Raw genomic sequence first — 27,359 nt, forward strand, 5'->3', positions numbered from 1 at the left:
CAGAATCCAAAATATATTCCAAAAGCATTCATTAGTTGTCTCTCACAGATCTCTTAACACGTTGGGTGCACTTACCTTGTAAAATTCTCGTTTCTGACAGTTTGTTGTCATTAGTTCATCTGAATTTGGCATATTCTAGATGTGTCTCTGATACTGTTGAACTGACCACCCTTCCCCCGTATATCCTGGACACTAGATGCTGATGAGATGGGTAATGAGGTTTGACCCCTGTGGAGAGGTGCGTGCTGATGACTGTTAGGGAAATAAAAACGAAAATTTCTCCCTATCGAGAAATCTTTTCCACAAGGTAATAAAGAGACAAAATCAATTTTATTGTTAAAATAAGTATTAAAGGATTACAATGCATCACAGGCAATCCACTAGGAGATTGTAAAGACAGGAAAAACCCTAACTCCCTAGTCCTCAGGAAAGAGGGGCTGACAGTACCGTCTGTCACTCAGAGTCCCAATTCTGCCTGGTAACGGGGTGACTGTGTAGTTTGTTGGTTTTATCTAGAGGAAACAGACTTCTCATCTCTGTAACTGAAGGTAGTTTTTAAAGTTGGAACACAGCATCCACTAAGATGAGACTCCTATCCTCCCACCAGAACTGACTGGTGAGCTATTTCCCTGTCTGCAGTGTGAGGAGACGGGTCCCAGGTTCTTGAGAAAGACATCTGAGTCCTAAAACTGGGAAGACCAGCTGAAAAAAGGCCTTCTTAGAAGTCTTCAAAGACATGCATTTAAAAAAGGTGAGACAGTTCCTACAAGTTTTCTAAGGTAAATGCTCTGAGAGGAAGGAAATCTCATTCCCCATTTTCAACAACAAGTAAATCTCTTGTTTTTATTTATTTATTTTTGGCTGGGCTGGGTCTTCGTTGCCGCGAGGACTTTTCTCAAGTTGCACCAAACCCGGGCTGTTCTTCGCCGCAGCGCACTGCTCTTATTGCGAAGCCCGGGCTCTAGGGCGTGTGGGTTCTGCAGCTGCGGCACGTGGGTTTAGCTGCTCCTCAGCGTGTGGGATTTCTAGGAGTAGGGTAAAACCAGGGTCTCCTGCACTGGCAGGCAGATTCTTTACCACTCAGCCACCAGGAAGTTCAATCTCTTGTCTTTTTAAGTGTGTATCTGTGGAATGAAATAATTTGTATGCGACCGTCTGCAAACACGAACAGTGTGATTGTGTTTTGGTACCACGCCGTGACACAGCTTGGGTACCAACATGTCACGTGCCAGACACGGCCTGCCTCCACGTCTCTGGGGACCGTGTGGCAGTGTGGGGCGCTGCCACCCTATTGTACGTGAAAGGCACAAGCTGTACAAGATGGGCCCGACCTCGCCTAACCCGTTCAGGGACGGCGGTCAAGTTTAGTTCCCTGGGAGGGAACAGGAAGGTTCTTAGTCAGTCGCTGGTTTGCTTTTTACCCAGAGGGTGGTGAGAACCAAAGTCACCAGCCGGAGGGGGGAGAGAAGTGCCACGGGGACAGGGGCTGCTGAAGGCTACAGCGCGCGCCCTTAGTCCCGAGCCTCCCTTCCAGGGTCCACAACAGCGACAGTGATCGCGGGGTGACAGCTGAGCAGCGGGGCGCTGATGCGAGGGGACACCCTGGGGCCACGTGAGGAGGAGGACCACCAGCCCTAGGGTGACTCCCCGGCGGCAGCAAGGGCCAGTCACGGGTCTGGGGTGGCACGTGGGGAACAGGCTCTGGGCCCGCGGGCTGCGCGCCCTGTGGGAGGGAGGACCACGCAGAGACAGAGGAGGACAGCCATTTGCAGGCCTCCAAAAAAACCACTGTTAAAGCCTCCATCGCACACTTTGACCCTCCAGAGACGTGAGGAAGGAATCTGGTGCTCAGAGCTCCCGGTCAGTGGGGCCTTGTTTAGGCAACCTGAGCACATCTCCACAGGGACCAGCGGCCTCTGGAGAGAACCTACGGGGCCCCAGGGGCGGCTGAGAGGGGCCCTGCGAGGGGCCTGAGGGAACAAGGAGCAGAGGTTTCTTGGGCTGGAACCAGCTCAGAGGGGAGGGGGACACGGCGGGTGAGCCTGGGACGGACGTCTGCACCCCCACCTCCGCCGGGCTCACAGCAAGAGAGGCCCCTCTGGTCTCACTCACGGCTTTTTCCCAGTGCAAAAGGGGGCTAATGACGGGGCTGCTTGGGGGCTTCTGGAGGACAGAGAGGGCCGGGCCTAGAAGGAGGCCCCCGAGGGGGCAGCCGTGAGTCGAGAGCCTGCAGAGAGGGGGCGGGGCCCACGCAGGGGCTGCAGGGACAGCAGAGAGTTCCGAGAGCCAAGGGACTCCAGCCAGTCGCGGAGCTCTTCCCACAGTAGCTGGGACCCCTGCTGGGCGTCCCACGTGGAGGCTGCACCTGCGTCTTCAGCAGACAGGTAGCTGCCCAGCTGAGACTCTTCTGCCTAGGGGTTCAGGTCTCTGCTCTGCCTCGTCTCAGCAGCAGGGCTGCCTGCTCGCTCTGCAGCCTCACTTTCCCTGTCTGTGGAATGAGGCCACTAGAAAAGAACAACAAGCTCACAGATACATAGAATAGACCCGAGATTGCCAGGGCGGAGTAGGGTAGGAGAGGGAAGGACTGCAATATGCGATTAGCAGAGGCCATCTGTTACATACAGGATATTTAAACAAGGCACCACTGGATAGCACCGGAACTACACTCGATATCCTCAGACAAACCATAATGGAAAGTGAAAAAGAATGTGTGTAGTACTGAGTCACTTTGCTGTACAAAAGAAATTAACATGACATTGTAATCAACTATACTTCAATAAAATATTTTAAAAAATACTGGAGGCCACTCAAACAAAACCAGAAACAAAATCCTAGAGGACAGAAGTCAGAAACAAAGGACACGCTTTGTTGAAACTAGAACGTCTATCAAGGTGGGCGGCTTAAGTCCAGGAAGACTCACCACCGTGAGCTGGGATCACCAAGGAGATGAAAGGCTCAACAGGCTCTTCTAGGCACCTGACTTGAATCCAAGGCCGTGTCGGAGTCGGTGAGGGCCTGTGCAGGTCTGCATCCAGTATCCTGCTTCTGACACCACATAATGCCAACCAAAAAACAACACAGGAGGCTGCAAGTAAGAAAAGAGTTTACTTGGAGTTTTAAGAACTGCAATTCAGGAGACACAGAATCAGGTAATTCCAAAAGAGTGTTCCGGGAGAAGAGACTCAGGGGCTTACAAAGACAGAAGGCCATGAGTTTCTTCAAGTTGCCTTGTGACAAACTGTGACTGAGTCTGATGCAATTTAGGAAATATTTGTCCTTAAGCAATCAGGAGTTTTCTACGGTTGGGTTCCAAAAGGTAGATAGGTGGTCATGAGTTACTTTAAGGTAAGGGTTTGGTAAGCATCCTGAGTTCCTGGCAGGTGTTCTAGGCGGCTTCAGTAGGACAATAAGTAGTCAAAAGATCAGATTCCATCCAGGCTGAGAGGTGCGTAAATCACACTTCCTTCATAGCCTCTGCACTCCATTTTAGCAAGCCCTGCTCAATATAGACGCCACTTTGATTTTCCTTTCACAATAGTAACCCCAATGGCTGAATAAATTTAGGAAGAACCACGTGTGACAAGTGGTGCTGTCAAATTCTCGACTTTTTTTTTTTTGGTTTGTTTTCTGGGCCTATTTCTTACCTTTTGAGTAGACCTACTTCAGTGGTTTTAGGATAAGGAATCAGAGCTCCTCTGTCCATGGAATTTTCCAGGCAAGACTACTGGAGTAGGTTGCCATTTCCTCCTCCAGGGGATCTTCCCGACCCAGGGATCAAACCCATGTCTCTTGTGTCTCCTGAGCTGGCAGGGGGATTCTTTACCACTGTGACACCTAGGAAGCCCAGAAAATATCACTACAGAGGAAAAACAATATACTGGCATGCTGTCAACTCTCAAAATCCATGTCAGTGATATCACATTCAGTTCAGTTCAGTTCAGTCGCTCAGTCATGTCTGACTCTTTGCAACCCCATGAATCGCAGCACTCCAGGCCTCCCTGTCCATCACCAACTCCCCGAGTTCACTCAGACTCACGTCCATCGAGTCCGTGATGCCATCCAGCCATCTCATCCTCGGTCGTCCCCTTCTCCTCCTGCCCCCAATCCCTCCCAGCAACAGTCTTTTCCAATGAGTCAACTCTTTGCATGAGGTGGCCAAAGTACTTCAGCATCATTCCTTCCAAAGAAATCCCAGGGCTGATCTCCTTCAGAATGGCTTTGATGAGACATGGGTTTGATCCCTGGGTTGGGAAGATCCCCTGGAGGAGGAAATGGCAACCTACTCCAGAATGGACTGGTGGGATCTCCTTGGAGTCCAAGGGACTCTCAAGAGTCTTCTCCACACCACAGGTCAAAAGCATCCGTTCTTCGGTGAAGTTTTAAATTGACAGCAGCGGGAATATTTACATTGGGGAAACTGCAAACAATGAAATTCTTGGCTTGATTATGGGGAATATGTTAGTAATGCAGATTAAACTTAAAATCCGCTGTATGGGGCCACTGCGCTGTATACAGCCGAAAACAAATGAGAAAACAGTATTTCAGAATTCAAAAATAATTATTTCTTATGGCTAGGAATTATATCCCTAAAGAATTAAGTTTCAAATTAAGTTTTTGTTGTTTCACTATCTTTTAAATAAAAAGAGAAACAGTCAAAATTATTTCTATAAAAATGGATGAAAGTTACCAAGAGGACATACACTGTTGGGAAATTTAACAAATGGAAAAATGCTCCACATCATAAAACATCTGAGGAATGCAATTAAAACAACAGTGAGATAACGCTACACATAATCGCCCTCTATTTGGCTGTCCACCAACTCCACCAACTCCAGTCACAGACGGAGAGAGGGCCAGCTGGCCAAGTCAGAGCAGAGCAGGCAGCTCCAGTGTCTACAAGGAATTCAGTTTTACCTGCTACATCAAGGGTGACCCAAGGCTCTGCTGGGGTAATGAAATGGATCAAGTGGGATCTATATCCAGGCAGGCACTCAGGACCCATCAGTCAGTGTGTGGGCTCTCGCATCCAACTTATTCACAAGGAACTGGGGTTGGTCGGGGTTGCCCCTTGGGTGTCCCCCAGGGGGGCGGTCAAGGCATCCCCCCTTCCGGTGTCCCCCTTTCTGACAAAAGCACAGTGGTTAAGGCCCAAGCAGCATCTTGGGGGTCTCCCCAGTTTTCTTAGTCCTTCAAGGTCCCCTCGAGGTGGTGGCTGAGTCAAAATAGCCAAGAGCTGCATTTTCTTTATTAGTCTCTTATCCTTATTGGCCTCCTCCATCAAGTGTTGGTAGTTACAGACCTTGAAGTCCTTCTCTACCAAGGCTGAAGAGGGTTTGGGGCCCAGCTCAAGCTTTTGTAATTTTCTACAGATATCAGGAGTAGCCTGCATGATAAAATGCATGGCAAATAGTGTTCTCCCCTTTGTGGACTCAGGGTCTGTACAGATATAATTCCTTAATGCCTCTCATCACCTAGCTCAGGAAGACTGCTGGGTTTTCATCTTTTTCTTGTGTAACCTCTCCTATCTTAACATAGTATAATGTTCTTTAAAAAGTCATACATTCACTAAGCCTGTAACTCAGGCATTGTGGCCCAAAGTACAGGAAAAGACAGGAAAAGTGAGACTTAACTATGTGAAGAGCTTTTACTGCATTCAAATATCTGCAGCAGTTTCACTGGCAACAGTCAAAAACTGGGAACTCAAATAAGGATAAACAGATGAATGGACACATAGTAGTATATCCACAGAATATATTTCTCATCAATATAAAAAAACTACTCACTGATAAATATTTCACATAAGGGTACCTGAGAGGAAAAGCATAAACACTTCATGATTTTAACCATATAAAATTTTAGGCAATTAAAACTTACCTAAAGAAAAACAAATCAATGGTTGACTAGAGGTCAGAGTGACATCAAAAAAGGAAACAAGTTAAAAACGAAAGTAGATTGGTTTTTTTATGGATGTGATGATGGTTTCATGGATTTATATAAATGTCAGAACTTATCAAAGTGTATATTTTAACTACGTGCATTTTACTGCAAGTATTTTTAGGTTATTAAAACTTAAAAATATATTCAAAATACAAATCTGGATTTCTTACTGTTTAAATAAAATCCCCGATATTGACTACACCACTTTCTGCCTCATGCTTTGGGAGGGGCAGTTGGCCTCAGTGGTCAAAAATATAAGCAACAAAGACTGTTCCCAAAGTGACCCAACAGGAATATTGTCACAATGTCTGTTATTCACTGAAGGATATCTTTTCTCTCTATCCTCATTTTTCTATCTGCACAGAAATGGCCTTGAGGAGGATAGCTCAGGGAGATTACAGAAACCACAAAACTTTCTGATTACTTTCTCCTGTAATGCTCCCTGCTAATACAAGATGCACAATTTAGGAGGCCTGAGAATTTCTGTACCTATTCTTCCTTCACAGCCACAATGACTGGAATAATGCGGTTGCTCTTTTATTTTTTTATTATTATTATGTTTTTGGTTGCTCTTCTAAATGGGCACATCCAACCAGGCTGTAATAGTGTCCTGCTGCCACTATTAATTTAGTGCTTTCTGTAACAATTACCACTCCCACTATAATCTTACAACCAGCGATACTAGCTACACGATTCTGCAGGTGAGAGCACACGGCCCCACTGCAGGGCCTGAGAGTGTGTCCCCTCCAGGCGCACACACAACCCTCTGAACAAGACAACTTCCTGCTACTTTCAGAAGCACTGAAGGTCGTCACAATGACTACGCCTTCCTTAGATTGACCTCTGAACCCAGAAAAGACACATTCAGGCCACAGATTAGAACCAGAAAGCTCTGCAGTCTTTCCTTGGAAGCCTTGGGCAACAAGCAGAGTCCTCTGGGCCCAAAATGGGTCATGTCTGTCGGGAGCCAGCGGGAGGAATCCCACCCGTGACAAGGTCCTGAGGGAGGAAGCTGACATACGCAAGGCCGTGATCAGACTTCAGGAGTTCCCCCTGGCATTTCCTGAGCATCCACCCCCCTCAAAATAAGAATCTGCCTGCTTTTCCACTCTTCTGACATTCTCTGGAAAAAGTCAATTCAGGGCTTTAGTCTTCCGCATTTGAAAGAGTGTTTCAATCCAAAAACCCCTCTGATGGCTTTCTAGCCTGCCTGCAGGACTCGTACCGCTGCACATGTGATTGTTTGAGGCCTCCTGACCGCAGGAGGCACAGGAAGCTTAAAACATCCTAGGAATGTAGGGGCTTCCGAGGAGTCAACGTCATTAGAATAGGACTGATTAAAAGTTTCATTTGTTGAGCCAATACTTGCTGCCAAATTTTCATATCCTTTATTTTTAGATATAGCAGGTATATAGAAAAACAAGTAGTAGATCTGGTATTAGCAACATTAGATCTTTGAGTTAAGTACCTTCTTTGTTATAACCCACTGCACCTTTGTTCTACAGAGATGTAACTTTAATGCTTTAAGGAGATGCAGATTAAAGAAAAACACTTCAGGGGAAACGAGATTAACATTCATTAAGAAAGAGAGCCAAAAAAGTGTTAGCAAGCCTCCTGGCCAGAAGATAATGTAAATCACCTGAGACCTTTTGTATACAAAAAAGATATACAGAAAGGGTCAGGACTGCTGCCCCTGCGTGACTCTGTATCTTCCATTATGTAAAATTTAGGGTATATAAACACCTTTTAAATAATGAAGTTGGAGGGGGTTTTGCACAAGCCTGGCCTTCCCCGTGTCGATTCTTTCTCTTGCTTCCTCCCTCTCCTTTTCAGGCTGATCCCTTGGAACGTGGAGGCTCACTGTGTTTACTGACTTGTCCCGGCTTCTAAGATCCGTAAGAGAGAGAGCCCAAGGCGGGGCACTCTCCGATATTCAAACGGGCACCGGCGGCCTGACGTAGACGGTGCAAGCTCCTTGTCTGGAGCTTTATTGGTTTTCCACGTAACCCAAGTTAATCAGCCTCTTTTCTCCACTTAATCTTCCTACTACACTATTTTTTCCTAGTCTAATCTTCTATTAATAAATAAATAAGTCTTTCCTCACCGACTCTGTCCACCCTTCGAATTCCCTGGATCCATCGGGGCTGGACCCCGGCAATGTCAGTGACTTAACTCATCAAAGCAACAAGAAGGAAATGAGTGCTTCTCAGGCTTCTCACAATCCCTCCCATGAATGGGAAAAATCAAGGTTCCTTCCCTGGACACCCTGGAGTGGCTGAATGCTGTACACTGTGAATACCTGCCAGGTGGGAGAGTGAAATGGCTTTGGCTACAGAAACTGTCAGCAACAGAAGTCTGGCAAGAGGCCAGGTTAAAAAGTGCAATACAGCTTCCACATACCTGGGATGTTTGCAGGTGTTTGGATGTATGATGTTCAATTCAGATGGTACCACCAGAAGGGATGTCGAGTGTAGATCCACTGAAAAAGGAAACTCTACAATCCTACACATGTAATGTGTTTTTTCCTTCTGAAATCTGTGGTTCGAAAGAGTCAAGACTTTGGGTTAATGGCCTTATCACTTTAATTGCATTCATAAGGCCTTGATCCAGTGTTTTAAGAGACTGGAGTTGTAGGTAAAGAACTCAGCAGATTCCCCAAATTGTAAGGCCCTTTCCTAGTGTGAATTCTCTGATGTGTGATGAGGTTACAGCTTTGGTTAAACAATTTCCCACAGTCACGGCATTTATAAGGCTTTTCTCCAGTATGCGCGCTCTGATGAGTAGGGAGGTTGGCTATGTGTCTAAAGGATTTCTCGCACTGGTTGCACTTGTAAGGCCTTTCTCCAGTGTGAACTCTCTGATGTTGAAGGAGGAAAACATTTCGGCGAAAGGATTTCCCACGGTCACTGCACTCATAAGGCCTCTCTCCCGTGTGAACTCTTCGATGCATGATGCGGTGCTTTATTTGGGTAAAAGACTTCCCACAATCAGTGCACTGTCTTTCTTACCACTCCGCATGGCTTCTAGAGTTCACCGTAATGGACAACTTGCACTCTACTAGTCCAGCCTCACCAGCTGCCTCGTGTTGTTTATGCCCTGCAGACATCAGATGGACCCCAGGATGCCCGAATCCCTCCAGCCAAGTTCCACGTCCAAGCCTCTGCGCTTGCAGCCCTCTGCCTCTCACCCTCTCCCAAGTGCCACCAAACTGACAGACGCCAGGCCCCGCTCACGACGGCCTCACTGTCCGGGACCCGGCGACCTGGACTGTGGGAGCGGAAACAGGCGTCTGGCGCTCAGGGCTTTAGTGTCTGGTGGGCTGAGGGTCGGGGGGGGCTCAGCCTGTTTCAGGTGAACAGGGAAGGGACCCGGCCATGCATGTTAGGGGAAGCACACGGATTGAAGCCGCCCAGCCCGGCCAGGCACCGTAGTGACCATCTGCATGAGCTGTTTTATGACAGGAGACCCTGATCAGGAATAGGGAACTAATAAGCCACCACTGACCGGAAGAGTTCGGGAAAGGGCTAAAGGAGGACCGCGTGTCCGTGCACTGCCCAGAATCCCTCTCGCTAGCATCCATCTGGGCTGAGCCGTGCGAGCGCCACCAGGAAAGACTCTGAATTAGAGTGATTGGCCAAAGACCACCCAGAAACTAATCCCATCACCAGAAAACCCGAGACTGCGAGCCACGCGGCAGACACTTCTCCTGGCTTCCCTCACCCTACAGCTCTCCACCCGGGTGCCCTTTCCCGACAGAATCTCTTGTTTGTCAGCACATGTGTCTCCTCGGACAATTCATTTCTGAGTGTTAGACAAGAGCCCAGTTTCAGGCCCTGGAAGGGGTCCGCCTTCCCGCCACAGAAGGACGAGCGCTTACTTGAGGCGGGCCCCTCGACGCTGCCACCGCCATGGGACTTCTAGGCGCAGGGGGGCCGCAGTGCTGGAGAGGCGGGGGGCTGCCCGCCGAGGTCTGCTCCCAGGCCTGGCGCGGGGCACCCGGGGAGGCGCCGAGCCTCGGGCCGCCACCGTGCAGCACCTGCTCTCGGGCCGCCTCAGTCGCGTCATCTCCGTCCCAACCTAGCCTTCGGGACCTGGCGCAAGCTTGGGGCAGTTAAAACGGCCGCCTGGAGGCGGAGTCCCGGCCGGACCCTTTGTGCCCAAACGGAAAGGGACGCTGCCTTTGACGCAAGGAATTCTGAGTCACGTAGTTCCCTTTTCCAGGCGAAAGTGATGAGCTCCTCCGCGAGGAGGCTGGGGAAATTGTGCGCAAACTATCTAAGGCTAAAGAAAGAGAAGGTCTCAAGCATTTCCCTTTGACGAATATGCAGAAGCGCTTCTCCGGTGGCTCAGACGGTAAAGAATCTGCCTGCAATGCAGGAGACCTGGGTTCGATCCCTGGATCGGAAAGATCCCCTGGAGAAAGGAATGGCTGCCCACTCCAGTATTCTTGCCTGGAGAATTCCATCGACAGAGTCTAGCGTTCTTGCCTGGGAAATCTCCTGGATAGAGGAACCTGGCGGGCAACCCCCAGTTGCAAAGGGATGGGCACGGCTGAGCGACTAACTCTTTGACTTTCATGCAGAAAGAGTACCCAGTGGCACTTGACTCTTTGCTGCTCCATGGACTGTAGCCCGCCAGGCTGCTCTGTCCATGGGATTTTTCTAGGCGAGAATACTGGAATGGGTCGCCATTTCCTACTTCAGGGAATCTTCCTGACCCGGAGATCAAACCTGTGTCTCCCCCATTGGCAGGCAGATTCTTTACCGCTGACTTACCAGGGAAGCCCTACCAATCAATTACTTCAACCCAATTAACTGCAGCGGACAGTGGCACAAAAGAGAAAAGTTCAGTGGGGGAAAAAGATATTGGATGGAAGAAATCCTAATAACAATTGAACCCACTGTATCCTAGTAAAATTAATGGGTCTGCACTTCCCTGGCATTCCAGGGGATAAGAGTCTGCGCTTGCAACGGAGGGACCGCAAGTTGGACCCATGGTGGGGGTACTAAGGTTTCATAAAATGAAACAATCAATCTAAGAAAGAAATGGAACATTTTACTCAGGCCAAATAGGATTATAACCCAGGAACATGCTCTCAGAAAACTCTAAGAACTCTTACGCTTGTTAAAGATCAAAGCATGATTATGTAGGTTTTTGCGACAAAAGTCTGCTTTAAATGCCATAGATAATTGGCAAAATCCAGATCTGTAAGTACAAAGCGGTATGTTATCATGATCGATTACACCATCAGGGAGGCATAGGCATGTTATCTTTTTGAAGACAATAATGTATTTAAATTTTTGCCAATGCTGGGTCTTCCTTGCTGCTTGGGCTTGTCTCTAGTTGTGGCCATCAGGGGCTACTCTCTAGTTGTGGCGTGCGGGCTTCTCATTGCGGCAGCCCCTCCTGATGCGGAGCATGGGCTCTAGGGTACAGGGACTTCAGGACTTCTGTGGCACGTTTATTCAGCAGTGTGGCTCCTGGGCTCTAACGCACAGGCTCAACAGTTGGGCTTATGGGCTTAGTCGCTCCGAGGCATATGGGATCTTCCTGGATCACAGATGGAACCCTTGTCTCCTGCATCAGCAAGAGGATTCTCTACCAGTGAGCCACCAGGGAAGCCCAGACGCATTATCTTTTAAGGCGTTGTCTTGTTGGAAAATGTTGCTCTTTATGGGTTAAGCAGGTATTTCTGCCAATGGGGAGTTTTGGGGGGTGCATAATGCAGGCATATGATATGCTGTAGAGGGGAAGGGGAGGCCAAAGGACAGAGAAAATTTTTCATATTTAAATTATCCTTGACTTGCCTTAGAACACAAATTTTTACTGCATCAGTCATTAACTTAGAAAAACACAGACACTCAGACTTTAGGGCATCTGTTGATGTTGCAGTCAAAAGTTTCAGCCCATGGGATTTCCCTGCAGTCCAGTGGTTGAGACTCCACACTTCCAATTCAGGGGGTGCAGAGCCAATCCCTCATCAGGAAACTAAGATCCCACATGCTGCTTGGTGCAACCAAAAGAAAAAATAAAGACTCAGCCCTGCCTTTGGAGCACTGGGACCAGAGATCAATGGCCCAGGCTGTAATTATACATTTATTGGAAGCAATGGAGAACATGTTAAAGCTATAGAAGAAATGCAATTATATTAGAAAACGTGGAGAATTATCCCAAAGGGCCTAGTTACACCATCATATATATATGATGAATGGGGCTGCCCAGGTGGCACCAGTGTAGAGAATCTGCCTGCCAGTGCAGGAGATGTTAAGAGACGCGGGTTTGATCCCTGAGCGAGGAAGATCCCCTGAGGAAGGAAATGGGAACCCACTCCAGTACTCTTTCCTGGGAAATCCCATGGACAGAAGAGCCTGCTGAGCTATTGTCCATAGGGTCACAAAGAGTCGGACATGACTGAAGTGAATTTACACACACATATAGGACAAATACAACACAAGAATGTAAGACAAATCTTTGAAATAAAAGAGAACTAAGATGCATAATGTAAATATAAAATTGGAGTATGTTGCTTATGATTTAAAGATAAGGATGAAAAATAAATTTTATAAAAAGTAGAAACATTGAATTTTAAGTTATTGGTATTTGTTAGTGTGAAATGTTAATGTAATCATCACAATAAAAGAGAGAATTTATAGACATATTCAAAAGATTTATAGGAGTGGTGATGTGTCTGGCATTTTCAATGCTATAATATTAAGAATATATGTATTTTGAGAAAATGAAGAAGTACATCTTCATACTCAAATGTGACCCATATGTAACTAAGAATCCTTTTCAAATCATTTAAAATATTATAATTAACAAGAAATTATGGACATGCATATATGCAATAAAATTAAAAATCAATATTAATTTTAAGAAGCTTTATTCTAAAATTTAAATGCAGCGTTACTGAAACACATACAAAAATTTGAAAAACATGACACTAAGAAATGTGATGGAAAAACTGAAAAAAAGCCAAAACCTTTGAAATTAAACAGAAATTATACTTCTAAATGATAATAGATATAAACCAAGTTTCTATATAAGAAGGCTATTATGAATAAAAATACTGAGAGGTCACTTACTTTATGTATTGCAAACAAAATACTATTGTTGCAGATCTTATTAAAGTTTACTTAAAGAAATGTTTATTAGAATAAATATATCCAATAACTTATTCTGGAAGAGAAAACCATAGTAAGTTAATAGTACATAGCAGAGTGCATTGGAGAAGGAAATGGCAACCCACTCCAGTGTTCTTGCCTGGAGAATCCCAGGGACGGGGGAGCCTGGTGGGCTGTCGTCTCTGGGGTCGCACAGAGTCGGACACGACTGAAGCGACTTAGCAGCAGCAGCAGCAGCAGAGTGCCTGGGAATACACTTTACTGACATGTACATACTGAATAATTTATTGATGCGTACATATATTAAACTTGATTATCAATTTAGAGATAAAATATATAATGCAATAAAATATTAAAGTGGATTGAAAACTGAGGTGGAAAAAATTTTCTTGAATTAGAAAATAATTTAATCAACTCTATACATGAAAAATCATACCTGTATGATTGAGTAAAAATTTTCTCAGTGATTATTTTGATTTATATAGCATTTTATAAAATTGAACAAAATTAGGAAATTGGCAGTACAATAAATATGAGTAAGAGAAGAGAAATTAGAGTAAGAGAAGTATAAAAAGGAAAAATATCTCTCTCCACAAATGGACTGAAAGATACCTATCAGTGTGTGATCAGGGTATGATTTGTTAGAGTAAGCCATCTCATGACTACTAGAAACCTACCGATTCACCATTGAATCACCAGAGATCTTTCCAGAGAAGAGAGCAAAATATTAACAATAATGAAGATATTATATACATAAAACATGACATCATACTGATAACCTTTAGCTTTGAGATTCTTTATATCCCTGATTATCTTGTTATCTGTATCTTACAATCTTATTCACGTTGCATGACTTGCTTTCACTAAAAAAAAATCTGAGAAGTAATTTTAACACTGGCACTCATCAGAGACATCTTAGTAAAACACTCCTACAGATGCCGTTTTCAAATCATGCTCCCAAAAGATAAACAATGCATATCCAACAATTGACATAAATATCCACTCAAAACCAGAATAAAACAGTCTTCTTACTCTTTGTGGGGAACAAAGCTTTTAGAATGGACATTGTGAGGTTCAATGTGTTTGGTCAGCAATAAGAGCAAATATAATCCAGACAGTTTGTTGAGGAAACTACTAGGTAGCCCTAAGGCAAGTGTAATAGATAAGGTGGCAGCATGCCCCTTGGTTCCTCAGAATGCAGCCCTTCTCTGTCACTTTGAAGTTTCTGAGACATGCTCTATTTCTTTTAAGAATATGATCTCGATCTGTGGATACTGGCTACTTACCAAAGTTATACTTGTCAGGATAGCTGAAATGTCAGCATCTGTGTAGTGGTAGAAGTGGGCACCCAACAAGAGATAAAAGTTGTTAATTCCATGATCTCGTCTACTTGCTTGGGAATGATTATCACTTTACCTATAAAAGGAGTCGTTGTGACTGCAAGGGTACATGAGAGTATCTCAGGAAAATAGCTGTAGAGTGAGCAAGTTACAGTTATTAATGTTGATTAATTGGGTCATCCACTGGGCACTGTTGAAATCACTAGAAGAGAAAAGGATTTGTGAATCCTGAGAAAAGGTTGAGTTTCAATGGGCGGTAAATGAAGGACACTAAGTCCCAAATTTCAGAGAACTGAGTCCATGATTATGTTGGAAACATGGCTACCATGAAGTTCTTATTTCCACAAGTGTGAATACTTTCCATTTATGACATCTCTGAGGAAAACTAACTTGAAGAAAAATAGTCTAGAAAGGGGTAGAAGAGTCGAAGGAAAGCCACATCATGTTTTATTCCATCGGTAATCACTTATTAAATATCTCATCTGCCTCAGAGGCTCATCTGGATAATGAGTTATATACATCAGCAACCAAAGAAATGTGTTTTCATGCAGCCTTACTTGCTAAGGACAGGATGTTTGAATTCAAGGAACAGTTTTAACAGTGCCTGCAACAAACCCAACCCCTTATCTCTGCTTTAGGGAAACTTGGCTGTGACCACTGTCATAGTTCTTTTTTAAATGACCTACCTCTTATTTTTCTTATGTAGACTGTATCTTAAAAAGAATATTTGTATCTGTTTGCTATTTGGGAAAACCAGTTTGACTTGCAACAAGTGGAAGTCTAACATGAAAAATGAATCCCAGGGACCTCATGGGGTATGCTCAAGGCTGCTCCCTCTGTTAAAAAGGGACATCAGTTTCCAGTCCGTGTTTGGATGCCCCCCCACCCCCAAAGTGGGGGATATTAGTAACAGTGGGGAAATGGAGATCTAGCTCTATACTGTATCAAAACTTTCTTCAAACAGCATGCAAGGGAAAGAGCAGGGAAAAAACATCAGCAGCTTTCTCAGCATCTAGCCATGCCACTTGATGTCGTATCTGTGGATACTCTAAAAAATGATCTCCTCGGGCAGCGCAAGACTGTGGTCCAGGCCCTAAGAAATAAGCAACAATGGTGTAGCATTCCAGAGCCCATTTTAACTGGGACTGTATGGTTTGGGAAGATGCCCTTGGTGAACTGATAGCAAATGGCTTCCAAGAAGTACTGTCTGGATCACCCTATTCTCTGACACACCTATCATCCACAGCCCTGCAAACTTGGAACATGAGCAGGCTGGGCCAGTCAGCTCCTCTTCTGTGGAATCTGGAACAAGGACCTCAGACGTGGCCAGAGCTTGCTGGGCACTCCTGTGAGGATTCGTGTAAGGAGTGTGTTTTTTTACCAAAAGATCCTTGGTGTGGACACACAGAGGTTGAAAGAGAGGACGAGGCTTCAGATTGTGTGCAGAGGGCAGGGCAGAAGGCTGGTGTCTGCCAATGTTCTTCTCAACCAGTCAGTCTTCTCGACCTGTCCCAACAGGCAGTGGGTCCATGAGTGGAGCAGAGGCAAGCTGCTACCCAGTGAGACCCGGAGCACAAAGATCTCCATCATCATTTTCTGGTACCAGGTCCTCTGGACTGTCTCTGCTCTTCCAAGCTGAAATTACAAACACCTGAGAAAGTTAAACCTCCTACCTGGTTGTTAGATAATGTCAGAAGCTGTCACTCAGCTGCTGAGGGTGGAGACCCAGCTCAGAATCACTGATTCTCAACGGTTGAGCTCTCTGCTGTGCTCAAATGGAAGATGTGGCCTTAGAAAAGCCTCCAGTGGGGGAAGCTACTGGTGGTGACAGACAAGGGTATTACAGTGAGAACTACAAGGGCAGATGGTACATGGGTAAATCACTGTGTTGATGATTCCACCAAAGCTAAAAGCAGCTGAGGCTCCTTGGAAATCTTTGTGTGTCTGCCTCAGGCTGAGGGCTTCATGTACCGAGGTAAATAGATTAAACATCTCAAGTTTTGGAGCTAGACTGAGGGGTATGAATCCATCTTGACTCAGGTACTTCTCCACTGTGTGACTTTGGGGAACCCACTTCATCATTTGGACCCTGGATTTTGCCAGTAGTAAAACAGTAGTTCCTACTTTCTTAGTTGTGAGAATTAAAGAGAACATGCTTATAAAGCAAACCCTGGAGTCTTGGCACTCAGTGTGACACTCACTTAGGTACTCAGTGTTTTGTTACTTCTATTGACTCTCACAGAGACCAAGGCAGGCACCTTCATCACCTCCAGGTCAGTCAGCAAATAGGCTCAGGAAGCTCTAGTGAGTTGTCTAGAGATTCCCAGGAGGGGAACCCTTCTGAGATGCCAGCCCTCTGCAGCCTCTGCCTCCTCCAGGTGAGTGTGTCAGCGGCTTATCAGAAGCCCCATTTCTTTCTCAAAATGCACTAGGTGCCAGTGGGGCACAGGGGCTTTAGGGGAAATGAGGGGTACCTGGCCAGGCTAGTGGGGAGGTCCAGTGAGGCTGTGGGCACAGTCATGGGGCAGCAGATGGGTGCTCCAGCTCAGACTCCCACAGTTCATGAGGCACAGCTTACACCTGTTTTACAAGGGGAAACTGAGGCCCAGAGGTGGGGAATCATTTGCCTGTGAGTCATAATGATGTTTTGTGATCAGGATTCAAACCCAGGCTGCCTGAGCCAGGGCTTGGGGAGTTTGATTACTGCCCTATTTCCAGCCCAGCTGGGCTCTGAGATTCTTCATTCTGATGCCATCTTGTTCCCTTCCTTTAGAGTTCTGCTCCAACCCAAACCCCATGATGATAGATCAGGAAACTGGGCAAACACTATTAAGCAAGGGTTTGTGGTTTTATTAAATGCTTGGACTTTAGAAAGTGATGGAGAATACATTAGTAACACAGATTCAAAGTGAATGATACACATGTCCATTACAGTGCACATAACATAAAAAAACTGAAAAAAAAAAATAGAATACATGATTCCATTATTAAAATACTCCATAAATTAAAAAGTCACAAAATGAGTGAAATTCCAGTATGACTTGGCTGTTTCATTATTCTTTTGTGAAAGGAAGAAAATAGCCAAAACTCATAGACGAGGCGGCAAATATAAACATTCCACTAAAGATGCAGAGACAGCAAATACATATCTGAAAAGTGATCATGAATCCTTAGGGAAATGCAAACAAAACAACAGTGAGACAGTATGACAAACTTATCAAAAGGGTTAAAATTAAGAATAACTGATGAGAAGAAAAATAAAAATTTTAAAAATAAAGATAAACATATTCCTAATAAAAACATTAATATCCTGGAAGGTTATCCTCTACCCCATTTATGAAGAAAGATATATATATATGTACAATATATTAAAGTGACAACTTCCTGAAAAAAAAAAAAAAAACAAAAACTGACCAAACGAAGTATTCACTAGGATACAAGAGGAAATGGACTTTTCAAATACTGCTAGTAAGAATGAAAAAAAAAAAAAAAAAAATTCCCAGGCAGTCCAGTGGTAAGAACCCCAGGTGTTCACTGCTTAGGGACCAGGTTCAATCCCTGATTGGGAAATTAAGATCCCACAAGCCATCGAGTGTGACCAAACAAAGAAGAAAAGGTATAATTAGTTTGGATCAAAATTTGATAATTTGTTTAGGTTAACACACACCTATCTTATGATTCACACTTTGCACTCTGAGTTATTGAAGTAAAGAGAAATGAAACATATATCCACATAAAGAATTATACACAAATGTTTTACCAGCTTTCTTTTTCAATAGTCAAAAATTAGAAAAACTCCAAATGTTCATAAACAAATGAATGGATAATAGTGGTATATTCAAAAACAAGAATATTTCTTAGGAAAAAAAAAAAGTATGAGCTGCTCATACATTATTGATGACTCTTCAAGTATTTAGGCAACTTAAATAAAAGCAGGAGAAAGAGTAAATTCCCATCATATGAATTCTAGAAAATCCAAAAGTGATCTATTATCATGGAAAATAAGTCAATGGTTACATGGAGGGCTGTGAAGGGCAAGGAAAGAGAGTATAAAAGGTCATAAGATTAAATATATAGTAACATACAGTCATTACCATGACTATGATGATGGTTTTACTTCCTTACATATGTCAGAACTCATCAAATAGCTTTTGAAATGGTTCATGATTGAAAAACAACAACAGAAAACAAACCTCTATGTCCAACTTTCTGGAAAGTAGGTTTGGCAATCCTATATTCATTCCACTTTCTCAGGCCCTTTGTGGATCAGTTTTACCTCAAAGACAGCAAATAGAATGAGCAATGAATGACCTTCCACCTGAGTCAACAAGAATGTGGCCTGGGTCACAAATACATTTGTGGATGAGATTCTCCTTTTTTCTATCTTTATTCTTTTTTACCTGCCTCGCTCTTGGTAGGACCTGGGGAAGAAATTCCCTCAGCACTGCTGACATCCCCTGTGAACAAGGGAAAATATTTATGCTGCTCCCAGCAGCAGTTATGTTGTCACAGCTGACTCCTCCTCAGGGTGAGCTACGTCTCCTGAAACTCATCATAGCATCCAGGCCTGAAATGAGGACAAGAAAGCCCCGCAGTCTTTCACAGGAGACCATGGGCAGAAATGTAAATTTGGCAAAAACTAGGAAGCTAATTTCTGCCTCTGTATTGTCGCCTCTGAAGCACAGAAAGTTTGATACCCGCATGAAATTTGCACACCTCTTCATGCTTCTACAGCCCAATTCTGCTTATAACATGGTGATGACATGGTAAATGGAACGTCCAGGATTAAGGAGGACTTAAACAGTAAAGTCTTTGTTATTATACAAACCAAAGCCATGGTCAGGCAGATCTGCCAGCAGTGGCTGGCAATTTTTAATTGGTGACTCGGAAGCTAGAAAAACTCACCACTAGTATCTTCAGACCAATATGTCCCTGAAATAGTGATCCTTCTCTGCAAGGTGCCAGATGAACTCCCGATGTTCTCTGGGCCGATACTGCTTCAGGCCCATGCACAAGCTGCTCAGAAAGGGAATGAAGACATCCCAAGGATTTAGGCTAATCTGGATTTCCTCCAACAAATGAGAGAACAGAGTATGCTTCCCTGAGCATGCTGGGGTAGTGACTGATGCATACTGTGGAGACCTGCCAGGTTAGAGGTGAAATGGATATGGCGACAGACACTGGAAGTGATGTAAATCTATCAAGAGCAGATTAGTGTGCAACACAGTTACATGTGCTTCCCACATAACTGAAATTATGATGAAGAATCTCTCTACTCTTGCTGTTTGGATCTATGAGGCAATTAGTGTCTCACAGTTTGGTCCAGTGTCATTACACTGAACAATGAAACTATGTATTTCTTCTACATCTAAGGCCTTTTTCCAGTGTGAATTCTCTGATGCTGAGAGAGGTTCGATTTTCGGCTAAAAGACTTCCCACATTTGAGGCAGTCATACGGCTTTTCTCCTGTGTGAACTCTCTGATGATAATGAAGCGTGGAACGAGAGGTGAAAGACTTCCCACATTCACTGCATTCATAAGGCCTTTCTCCTGTGTGAACTCTCCGGTGAATGATGAGGTGAATTCTTTGGGTAAAGGATTTCCCACAGTCACTACATTCATGAGGCCTTTCTCCTGTGTGAACTCTCCGATGTCGAACGAGTATCGAGCTATTGGTAAAAGATTTCCCACAGTCACTACACTTATAAGGCCGTTCTCCAGTGTGAACTCTCTGATGATAGCCAAGGGCAGAGACAGAAGTAAAAGACTTCTCACATTCACTGCACTCATAAGGCCTTTCTCCAGTGTGAACTCTTCGGTGTTTAGAGAGGTACGAATTCTGGCTAAAGGATCTCCCACAATCCGTACATTCATAAGGCTTTTCTCCAGTGTGAACCCTCTGGTGTTGATTCAACTGGGAACTATCCCTAAAAGATTTCCCACATTCATGGCAGTCAAAAGGCCTTTCTCCTGTGTGAACTCTCTGATGACAACGGAGGGCAGAGTTAGAGGTAAAAGACTTCTCACATTCACTGCACTCATAAGGCCTATCTCCAATGTGAATTTTCTGATGATAACGAAGGGCAGAGCCAGAGGTAAAAGATTTTCCACATTCGCTGCACTCATAAGGCCTCTCTCCTGTGTGAACTCTCTGGTGTATGTTGAGATGATTTCTTTGGGTAAAGGATTTTCCACACTCACTGCACTCATAAGGCCTTTCTCCTGTGTGAACTCTACGGTGTCGAATGAGTATTGGTCCATTGGTAAAGGATTTCCCACAGTCACTGCACTCATAAGGTTTTTCTCCTGTGTGAACTCTCTGATGATAACAGAGGGCAGAACCAGACGTAAAAGATTTCCCACATTCATTACACTCAAAAGGCCTTTCTCCAGTGTGAACTCTCTGGTGTTGAGATAGGTAAGATTTATGGCTAAAGGATTTCCCACATTCACTGCACTCATAAGGCCTCTCTCCTGTGTGAATTCTTCGATGTATAATGAGGTGATTTATTTGGGTAAAAGACTTCCCACAATCAGTACACTCATATGGCCTTTCTCCTGTGTGAATTCTCTGATGATAACGCAGGCCAGAGCTAGAGGTAAAAGACTTCCCACATTCCCCACATTTATGAGTCTTTTCTCCAGTGTGAACTCTCTGATGATAATGGAGGGCAGAGCTAGAAGTAAAAGATTTCCCACATTCACTGCACTCGTAAGGCCTTTCTCCTGTATGAACCCTCCAGTGTTCAATTACATCAGATTTCCGTTTAAAGGACTTCCTACACTCAGTGCATTTATAACTGATTTCTCCAGTGTGAACTGTCCGTTGTTGAATAAAGATGGAGCTATGGCCAGAAGACTGTGCACAATGATAGCACACGTGGCAGTTTTCTCCATTGTTACTCCTCTGAGGATAAATGAGGACAAATTCTTGGCTAAAGGATTTCCCACATTTGCTGCACTTGTACTGCCTTGCTCCAGTATGAATTCTTCGATGTTGAATGAGGGCTGAGCTTCCTCTGAAAGATTTTCCACAGTCACCACACTCATAAAGCCTGTCACCAGTGTGGGCTTTCTGGTGCACAATAAATGAGGATTTATACTTGAATTTTTTCCCACATTTACTGCACACAAAATGTTGTCTTTCAGGGCCTGCATTGTGGTCCTGAACAAGTGTGTGTTTGGGGCTGAAGGCTTTCTTGCATTCTCCCCTGGTACAATGACTTTTCTTGCTTTGTAAAGTTTCCATGCAGTGGGTGACTGTATTTGGCTTCTCCCCAGTGTGACTGGCCTGTTGCTTCAGATGTTCTGAGGTGCTTCGGACGTCATCCCCAACCTCCTTGCTGGTTAAAGGCTCTCTTGACACATGGAAATTGGAGCTCTTCACAAATGAAGGCCTGTCCACGCTGATTATGGGTGGTTTTTCTTGCTTGTGCTGCTCCTGGTGATGCTGAAGGTCTGTACTGAAAGAAAATCCTTTTGCACATGCCCTACACTTCAGTAATTTCTTGCTGTGTTGTGTTCCTTGCTGCTCAGTCAAATGGAAAATGCCTCTCAAGACTGGACCACACACTTCACAGGGGTGAGTCTTCTGAGAAGATGAAGGTTCCTTGGAAGTCCTGGCCTGTGACACTGCCACAGAAACACTCTGTGCAAAGGAAGTCTCAACTTTCTCCTCTCCACTCCAGAAACCTGAATGGAAAGAAATGCTGATGAGGTACACATTCCCTTTATTGGAAGGGGCAACTCTCTGCACAAACGTGCAAATGAAACAAAAAAAAGATCTTGCATGTAGCAATGAAGACCCCATGCGCCACAATTGAGACCCAGTTTGGGGCTTGCCTGGTGGCTCGCTAGTAAAGAATCCACCTGCCAATACAGGAGACACAGGTTTGATCCCTGGCCTGGGAAGACCCCACATGCTGCAGAGGAACTAAGCCCATGTGTGCCACAGCTACTAAGCCTGTGCTCTAGAGTCCAGGAGCTGCAACTGGTGAACCCATGTGCCACAACTGCTGAAGCCCATGCACCTAGAGCTCATACTCTACAATGAGAAGCCTTTGTGCTGCAATGAGAACAGCCCCACTCACCACAGCTAGAGAAAAAGACCACACAGCAAGAAAGATGCACCACATCAAAAATGAACAGAAAAATAAATTGAAAAATAAATCTTTTTCAAAAGCAGGGATTAACAAAAAACAAGCAGGGTAATCCTACTGTGTCAGATGAGAAAATAGTTGTCACAAGAGACAAAGGAGGTCATCACGTAATGATAAAGCAATCAATTCATCAAGAGGATAAAAATTACAAATACATATGTACCCAATATTGGAGCACCTAACATAGAAAGCCAATGTTAACAAATCTGAAGGTAGAAATACATAGCTGCAATAATAATAAGGGTTCAATATCCCACTCTGGATAAGAAAACATTGGGCTTGAACTGCACCTAAGACGAAACAGACCTAATAGACACAACAAAAGACGTATCCAATGATAGCAGAATACACGTTCTTCTCGAGTGCATGTATCATCCTCTAGGCGACATCACATGTTGGGTCAAAAATGAAATACCTGGGCTTCCTGGAATGAAAGTACAGAGTCCTAACCACTGGACCACTAGGGAATTCCCAAGAGTCAGTTTCTTAAAAGAATAAAGTCTTAAGTTAGATTGATAGGCCTTTAGTTAAGATTATGAAGAGTGAAGACTCAAAGTCACAAATAAAAGAGGAGACATCACAACTGATACTGCAGGAACACAATCAATCAGAAGAAATTACAATGAACAATTGTTCACCAACAAATTAGATAACCTAAAGAAATGAAAAACATTCCTATAAACATAAAACCATAAAACCAACCAAAACTAAATCATGAAGAAATAGAAAATCTGAACAGATCTGTAACTGGTAAGGAGATGTAATCACTAATAAAAAAAATCTCCCAACAAAGAAAAGTTCAGGACTAGACAGAATCACTGGGAAATCCACTTAATATTTAAAGACTTAACATTAATCCTTCTCAGTCTTCCAAAAACTTGAAGCAGGAACATTTCCAAGTTTATTTTATGAGAAGAGCATTACTCTGGTATCAAAGCTATTTAAGCATAACACGAGAAGAAAATTATAGGACAATACCCCTGATAAACAGATACAAAAGTCTTCAACAAAATACTTGCAAATCAAATCCAACAGCACATTAAAAGGATCATACATCACAATCAAGGTGGATTTATCCTGGGAATGCTAAGATGGTTAAACACCATGTGCAACATCAAAAAATGTGACAAAGACATTATCACAATGGAAGAAAAAAACCACAATCATATCTATACACGATGAAAAAGCATTTGATAAACTTCAATATCTTTTCAGATAAAAACTCTCAACAAGTTAGATATAGAAGGAATGTACCTCCACACATCTGATGCGCCTACAGCTAACATCACATTCAGGGCTTCCCAGGTGGCCCCGTGGTAAAGAATCTGCCTGCCAAGCAGGATACAGTTTTGATCCCTGAGTTAGGAAGATTCCCTGGAGAAGGAAATGGCAACCTACTCCAGCATTCTTGCCTGGGAAATCTCATGGACAGAGGAGTCTGGCGGGCTACAGTCCATGGGGTCACAAGAGAGTCAGACACAAATCAATGACTAAACAACAACAACAACATTATATTTAACACTCAAAAGCTAAAAAGGTTATCCTCTAACATCAGGAACAAGACGAGGATGTCCATCACTTCTGTTTTTATTCAACACAGTACAGGAAACCCCAGCCAGAGTGAGTAGGAAAGAAAAAGAAAGAAAAGACATTCAAACCAGAATTGACGTCATTGTTCAGTTGCTAAGTCACGTCCGACTCTGGGCCACCCCTGGGACTTCAACACACTAGGCTTCCCTGTCCTTCACTATCTCCCCAAATTTGCCCAAACTCATGTCCAAAAAGTTGGTGATGACATCCAACCAGCTCATCTTCTGTTGCCGCGTTCTCCTCTTGCCCTCACTCTTCCCCAGCATCAGGGTCTTTTCCAATGGGTTGGTTCTTTGCACCAGGTAGCCTAAGTACTGGAGCTTCAGCTTCAGCATCAGTCGTTCTAATGAACATTCAGGGTTGATTTCCTTTAGGACTAACTAGTTTGATTTCCTTGGAGTCCAACTGACTCTCAAGAGTCTTCTACAGCACCACAATTTGAAAGCATCAATTCTTTGGTGCTCAGCCTTCTTTATGGTTCAACTCTCATATCTATACATGACTACTGGAAAAACCATAGCTTAGACTGTACGGACCTTTGTTGGCAAAGTCAGGTCTCTACTTTTTAACATGCTGTCTAGGTTTGTCATAAAGCTCTTCTTCCAAGAAGCAAGTGTCTTTTAATTCCATGGTTGCAGTCACCATTTGCAGTGATTTTGGATCCCAAGAAAACAAAGTCTGTCACTGTTTCCATTGTTTTCCCGTCTATTTGCCATGAAGCCATAGGACCAGATGCCATGATCTTAGCTTTCTGATTGCTGAGTTTTAAGCCAGCTGTTTCATTGTCTTCTTTCACCTTCATCAAGAGGTTCCTCTTCACTTTCTGCCCTTAGGGTGATATTATCTGCATATCTGATGTTGCTGATATTTCTGCTGGCAATCCTGATTCCAGCCAGTGATTCATCCAGCCTAGAATTTTGCATTAGATACTCTGCACATATGTTAAATAAAGAGAGTGACAGTATACAGCCTCATCATACTCCTTTCCCAATTTTGAACCAGTCTACTGTTGCATGTCTGGTTCTAACTGTTGCTTTTTGACTTGAATACAGGTTTCTCAGGAGACAGGTAAGGTGGTCTGGTACTCCCATCTCTTTAAGAATTTCCCAGACTTTGTTGTGATTCACATAGTCAAAGGCTTGAGCATAGTCAATGAATCAGAAGTAGATGTTTTTCTGGAATTCCCTTGCTTTCTCTGCGATCCAATGAATGTTGGCAAGTTGATCTCCGGTTCCTCTGCCTTTTGTAAATCCAACTTGTACATCTCTAAGTTCTCAGTTCACATACTGTTGAAGCCTAGCTTGAAGGATTTTGACCATTACCTTGCCAGCGTGTGAAATAAGCACAGTTGTATGGTAGTTTGAACATTCTTTGGCATTGTCCTTCTTCAGGATAGGAATAAAAAGTGACTTTTGCCAGCCCTGGGGCCATTGCTGAGCTTTCCAAATTTGCTGACATATTGAGTCCACCACTTTAACAGCAAGACTAGAAGAAGCAAAACTGTTTGTAGGTAGCACAGTCTTATATGTAGAAACCCCAAAATTCTACCCTACTAAATGAATTCAGGAAAGTTGCAGGACAAAAAAACCCCCAATATACAAATCGGTTACAGTTGCATTTATATACACTAATGTAAAAACTGTCAGAAAAGAAAATTAAGAAAACAACCTTAGGAATAAATTTAACCTAGGAGTTGAGAAATTTATATTCTGAAAATTATATGACAATGATGAAAGAAAGTGGAGAAGACATAAATAAATGAAAAGATATCCAGTGTTCTAGGATTCCAAGAATTAATATTGTTAATTTTACCAAGAGCAATTTACAGATAGAAAACAATCCGTATCAAAATTCCAAAGACATTTCCGCAGAAACAAACAATCCTAAAATTCATAGGGAACCACAAAAAATTCCAAATAGCAAAAGCAATCTTGACAAAGAAGGACAAAGCGAGAGGCATCCTATTTCCTGATTTCAAAGTAGTACAAAGCTACAGTAATTGACACATTATGGTACTGGCATAAAAAAAGACACATAGATCAATGGAACAGAATAGTGAGCCCCAAGTCTAATGGTGGAAAGTGAAAAGTTAGCTGAAAACTCAACATTCAAAAAACTAAGATCATGGCATTTGGTCCCATCACTTCATGGCAAATCAAAGGGGAAAAAGTGGAAGTGGTGACAGATTTTATTTTCTTGGGCTCCAAAATCACTGCAGATTGTGACTGCAGCCATGAAATTAAAAGATGCTTACTCCTGGAAGAAAAGTTATAACCAACCTGGATAGCATGTTGAAAAGCAGAGACGTTACTTTGCCAACAAAGGTCCGTCTAGGCTATGGTTTTTCCAGTGGTCATGTATGGATGTGAGAGTTGGACTGTGAAGAAAGCTGAGTGCCAAAGAATTGATGCTTTTGAACTGTGGTGTTGGAGAAGACTCTTGAGAGTCCCTTGGACTGCAAGGAGATACAACCAGTCCATTCTAAAGGAGATCAGTCCTGGGATTTCTTTGGAGGGAATGATGCTGAAGCTGAAACTCCAGTACGTTGGCCACCTCATGTGGAGAGTTGACTCATTGGAAAAGACTCTGATGCTGGGAGGGACTGGAGGCAGGAGGAGAAGGGGACGACCGAGGATGAGATGGCTGGATGGCATCACTGAGTCAATGGATGTGAGTCTGAGTGAACTTATTCCTTGAATGGAAAATTATAACAAACCTAGATAGCATATTAATTAAAAAGCAGAAACATCACTTTGCCAACAAAGGTCTGTATCGTCAAAGCTACATTTTTTGCAGCAGTCATGTACGGATATGAGAGTTGGACCACAAAAAGGCTGCGTGCCAAAGAATTGATGCTTTGGAACTGTGATGCTGCAGAAGACTCTTGAGAGTCAGATGGACTGCAAGGAGAGGAAACTGGTCAATCCTAGAGGAAATAAACCCTGAATACTCACTGGGAGGACAAATGTCGAAGCTCCAATACTCTGGTCACCTGATTCAAAGAACTGATTCATTGGAAAAGATGCTGATGTTGGGAAAGGCTGAAGGAAGGAGGAGGAGGAGGCAACAGAGGAGGAGATAGTTAGGTGGTATCACAAACTCAATGGACATGAGTTTCAGCAAACTCCCAGAGACAGTGGAGGACAGAGGAGCCTGGTGTGCCACAGTCCACTGGGTCCCAAAGAGTCAGACACAACTTAGTGACTGAA

The 27,359-nt window shown here is 43.9% G+C and overlaps 1 protein-coding gene across 3 annotated transcripts in view; it reads right to left on the reverse strand.

The window, feature by feature from the left end:
* Positions 1-308: 308 nt before the first annotated feature.
* Positions 309-27,359, reverse strand: part of LOC120871787 (zinc finger protein 345-like) — a 32,886-nt gene continuing 5,835 nt past the window's right edge. The window contains exons 1-3 of one of the 3 annotated variants that reach the window (XR_005723118.1): positions 8,338-8,872; positions 2,921-3,085; positions 309-1,124 (exon numbers count right to left, since the gene is read on the reverse strand). Coding sequence is in view for 2 of the 3 variants with exons in the window: in XM_040251732.1 (XP_040107666.1) it covers positions 19,770-22,093 (2,324 nt within the window). In the remaining variant the exon portion in view is untranslated. Of the gene's footprint in view, positions 1,125-2,920; positions 3,086-8,337; positions 8,873-15,773; positions 22,094-27,359 lie in introns of those variants that run through there. The other 2 variants (XM_040251734.1, XM_040251732.1) reach the window with 2 other exon arrangements.

Source organism: Oryx dammah, unplaced genomic scaffold (genome assembly GCF_014754425.2).
Source record: "Oryx dammah isolate SB20612 unplaced genomic scaffold, SCBI_Odam_1.1 HiC_scaffold_13, whole genome shotgun sequence".
Classification (NCBI taxonomy): Eukaryota; Metazoa; Chordata; class Mammalia; order Artiodactyla; family Bovidae; genus Oryx; species Oryx dammah.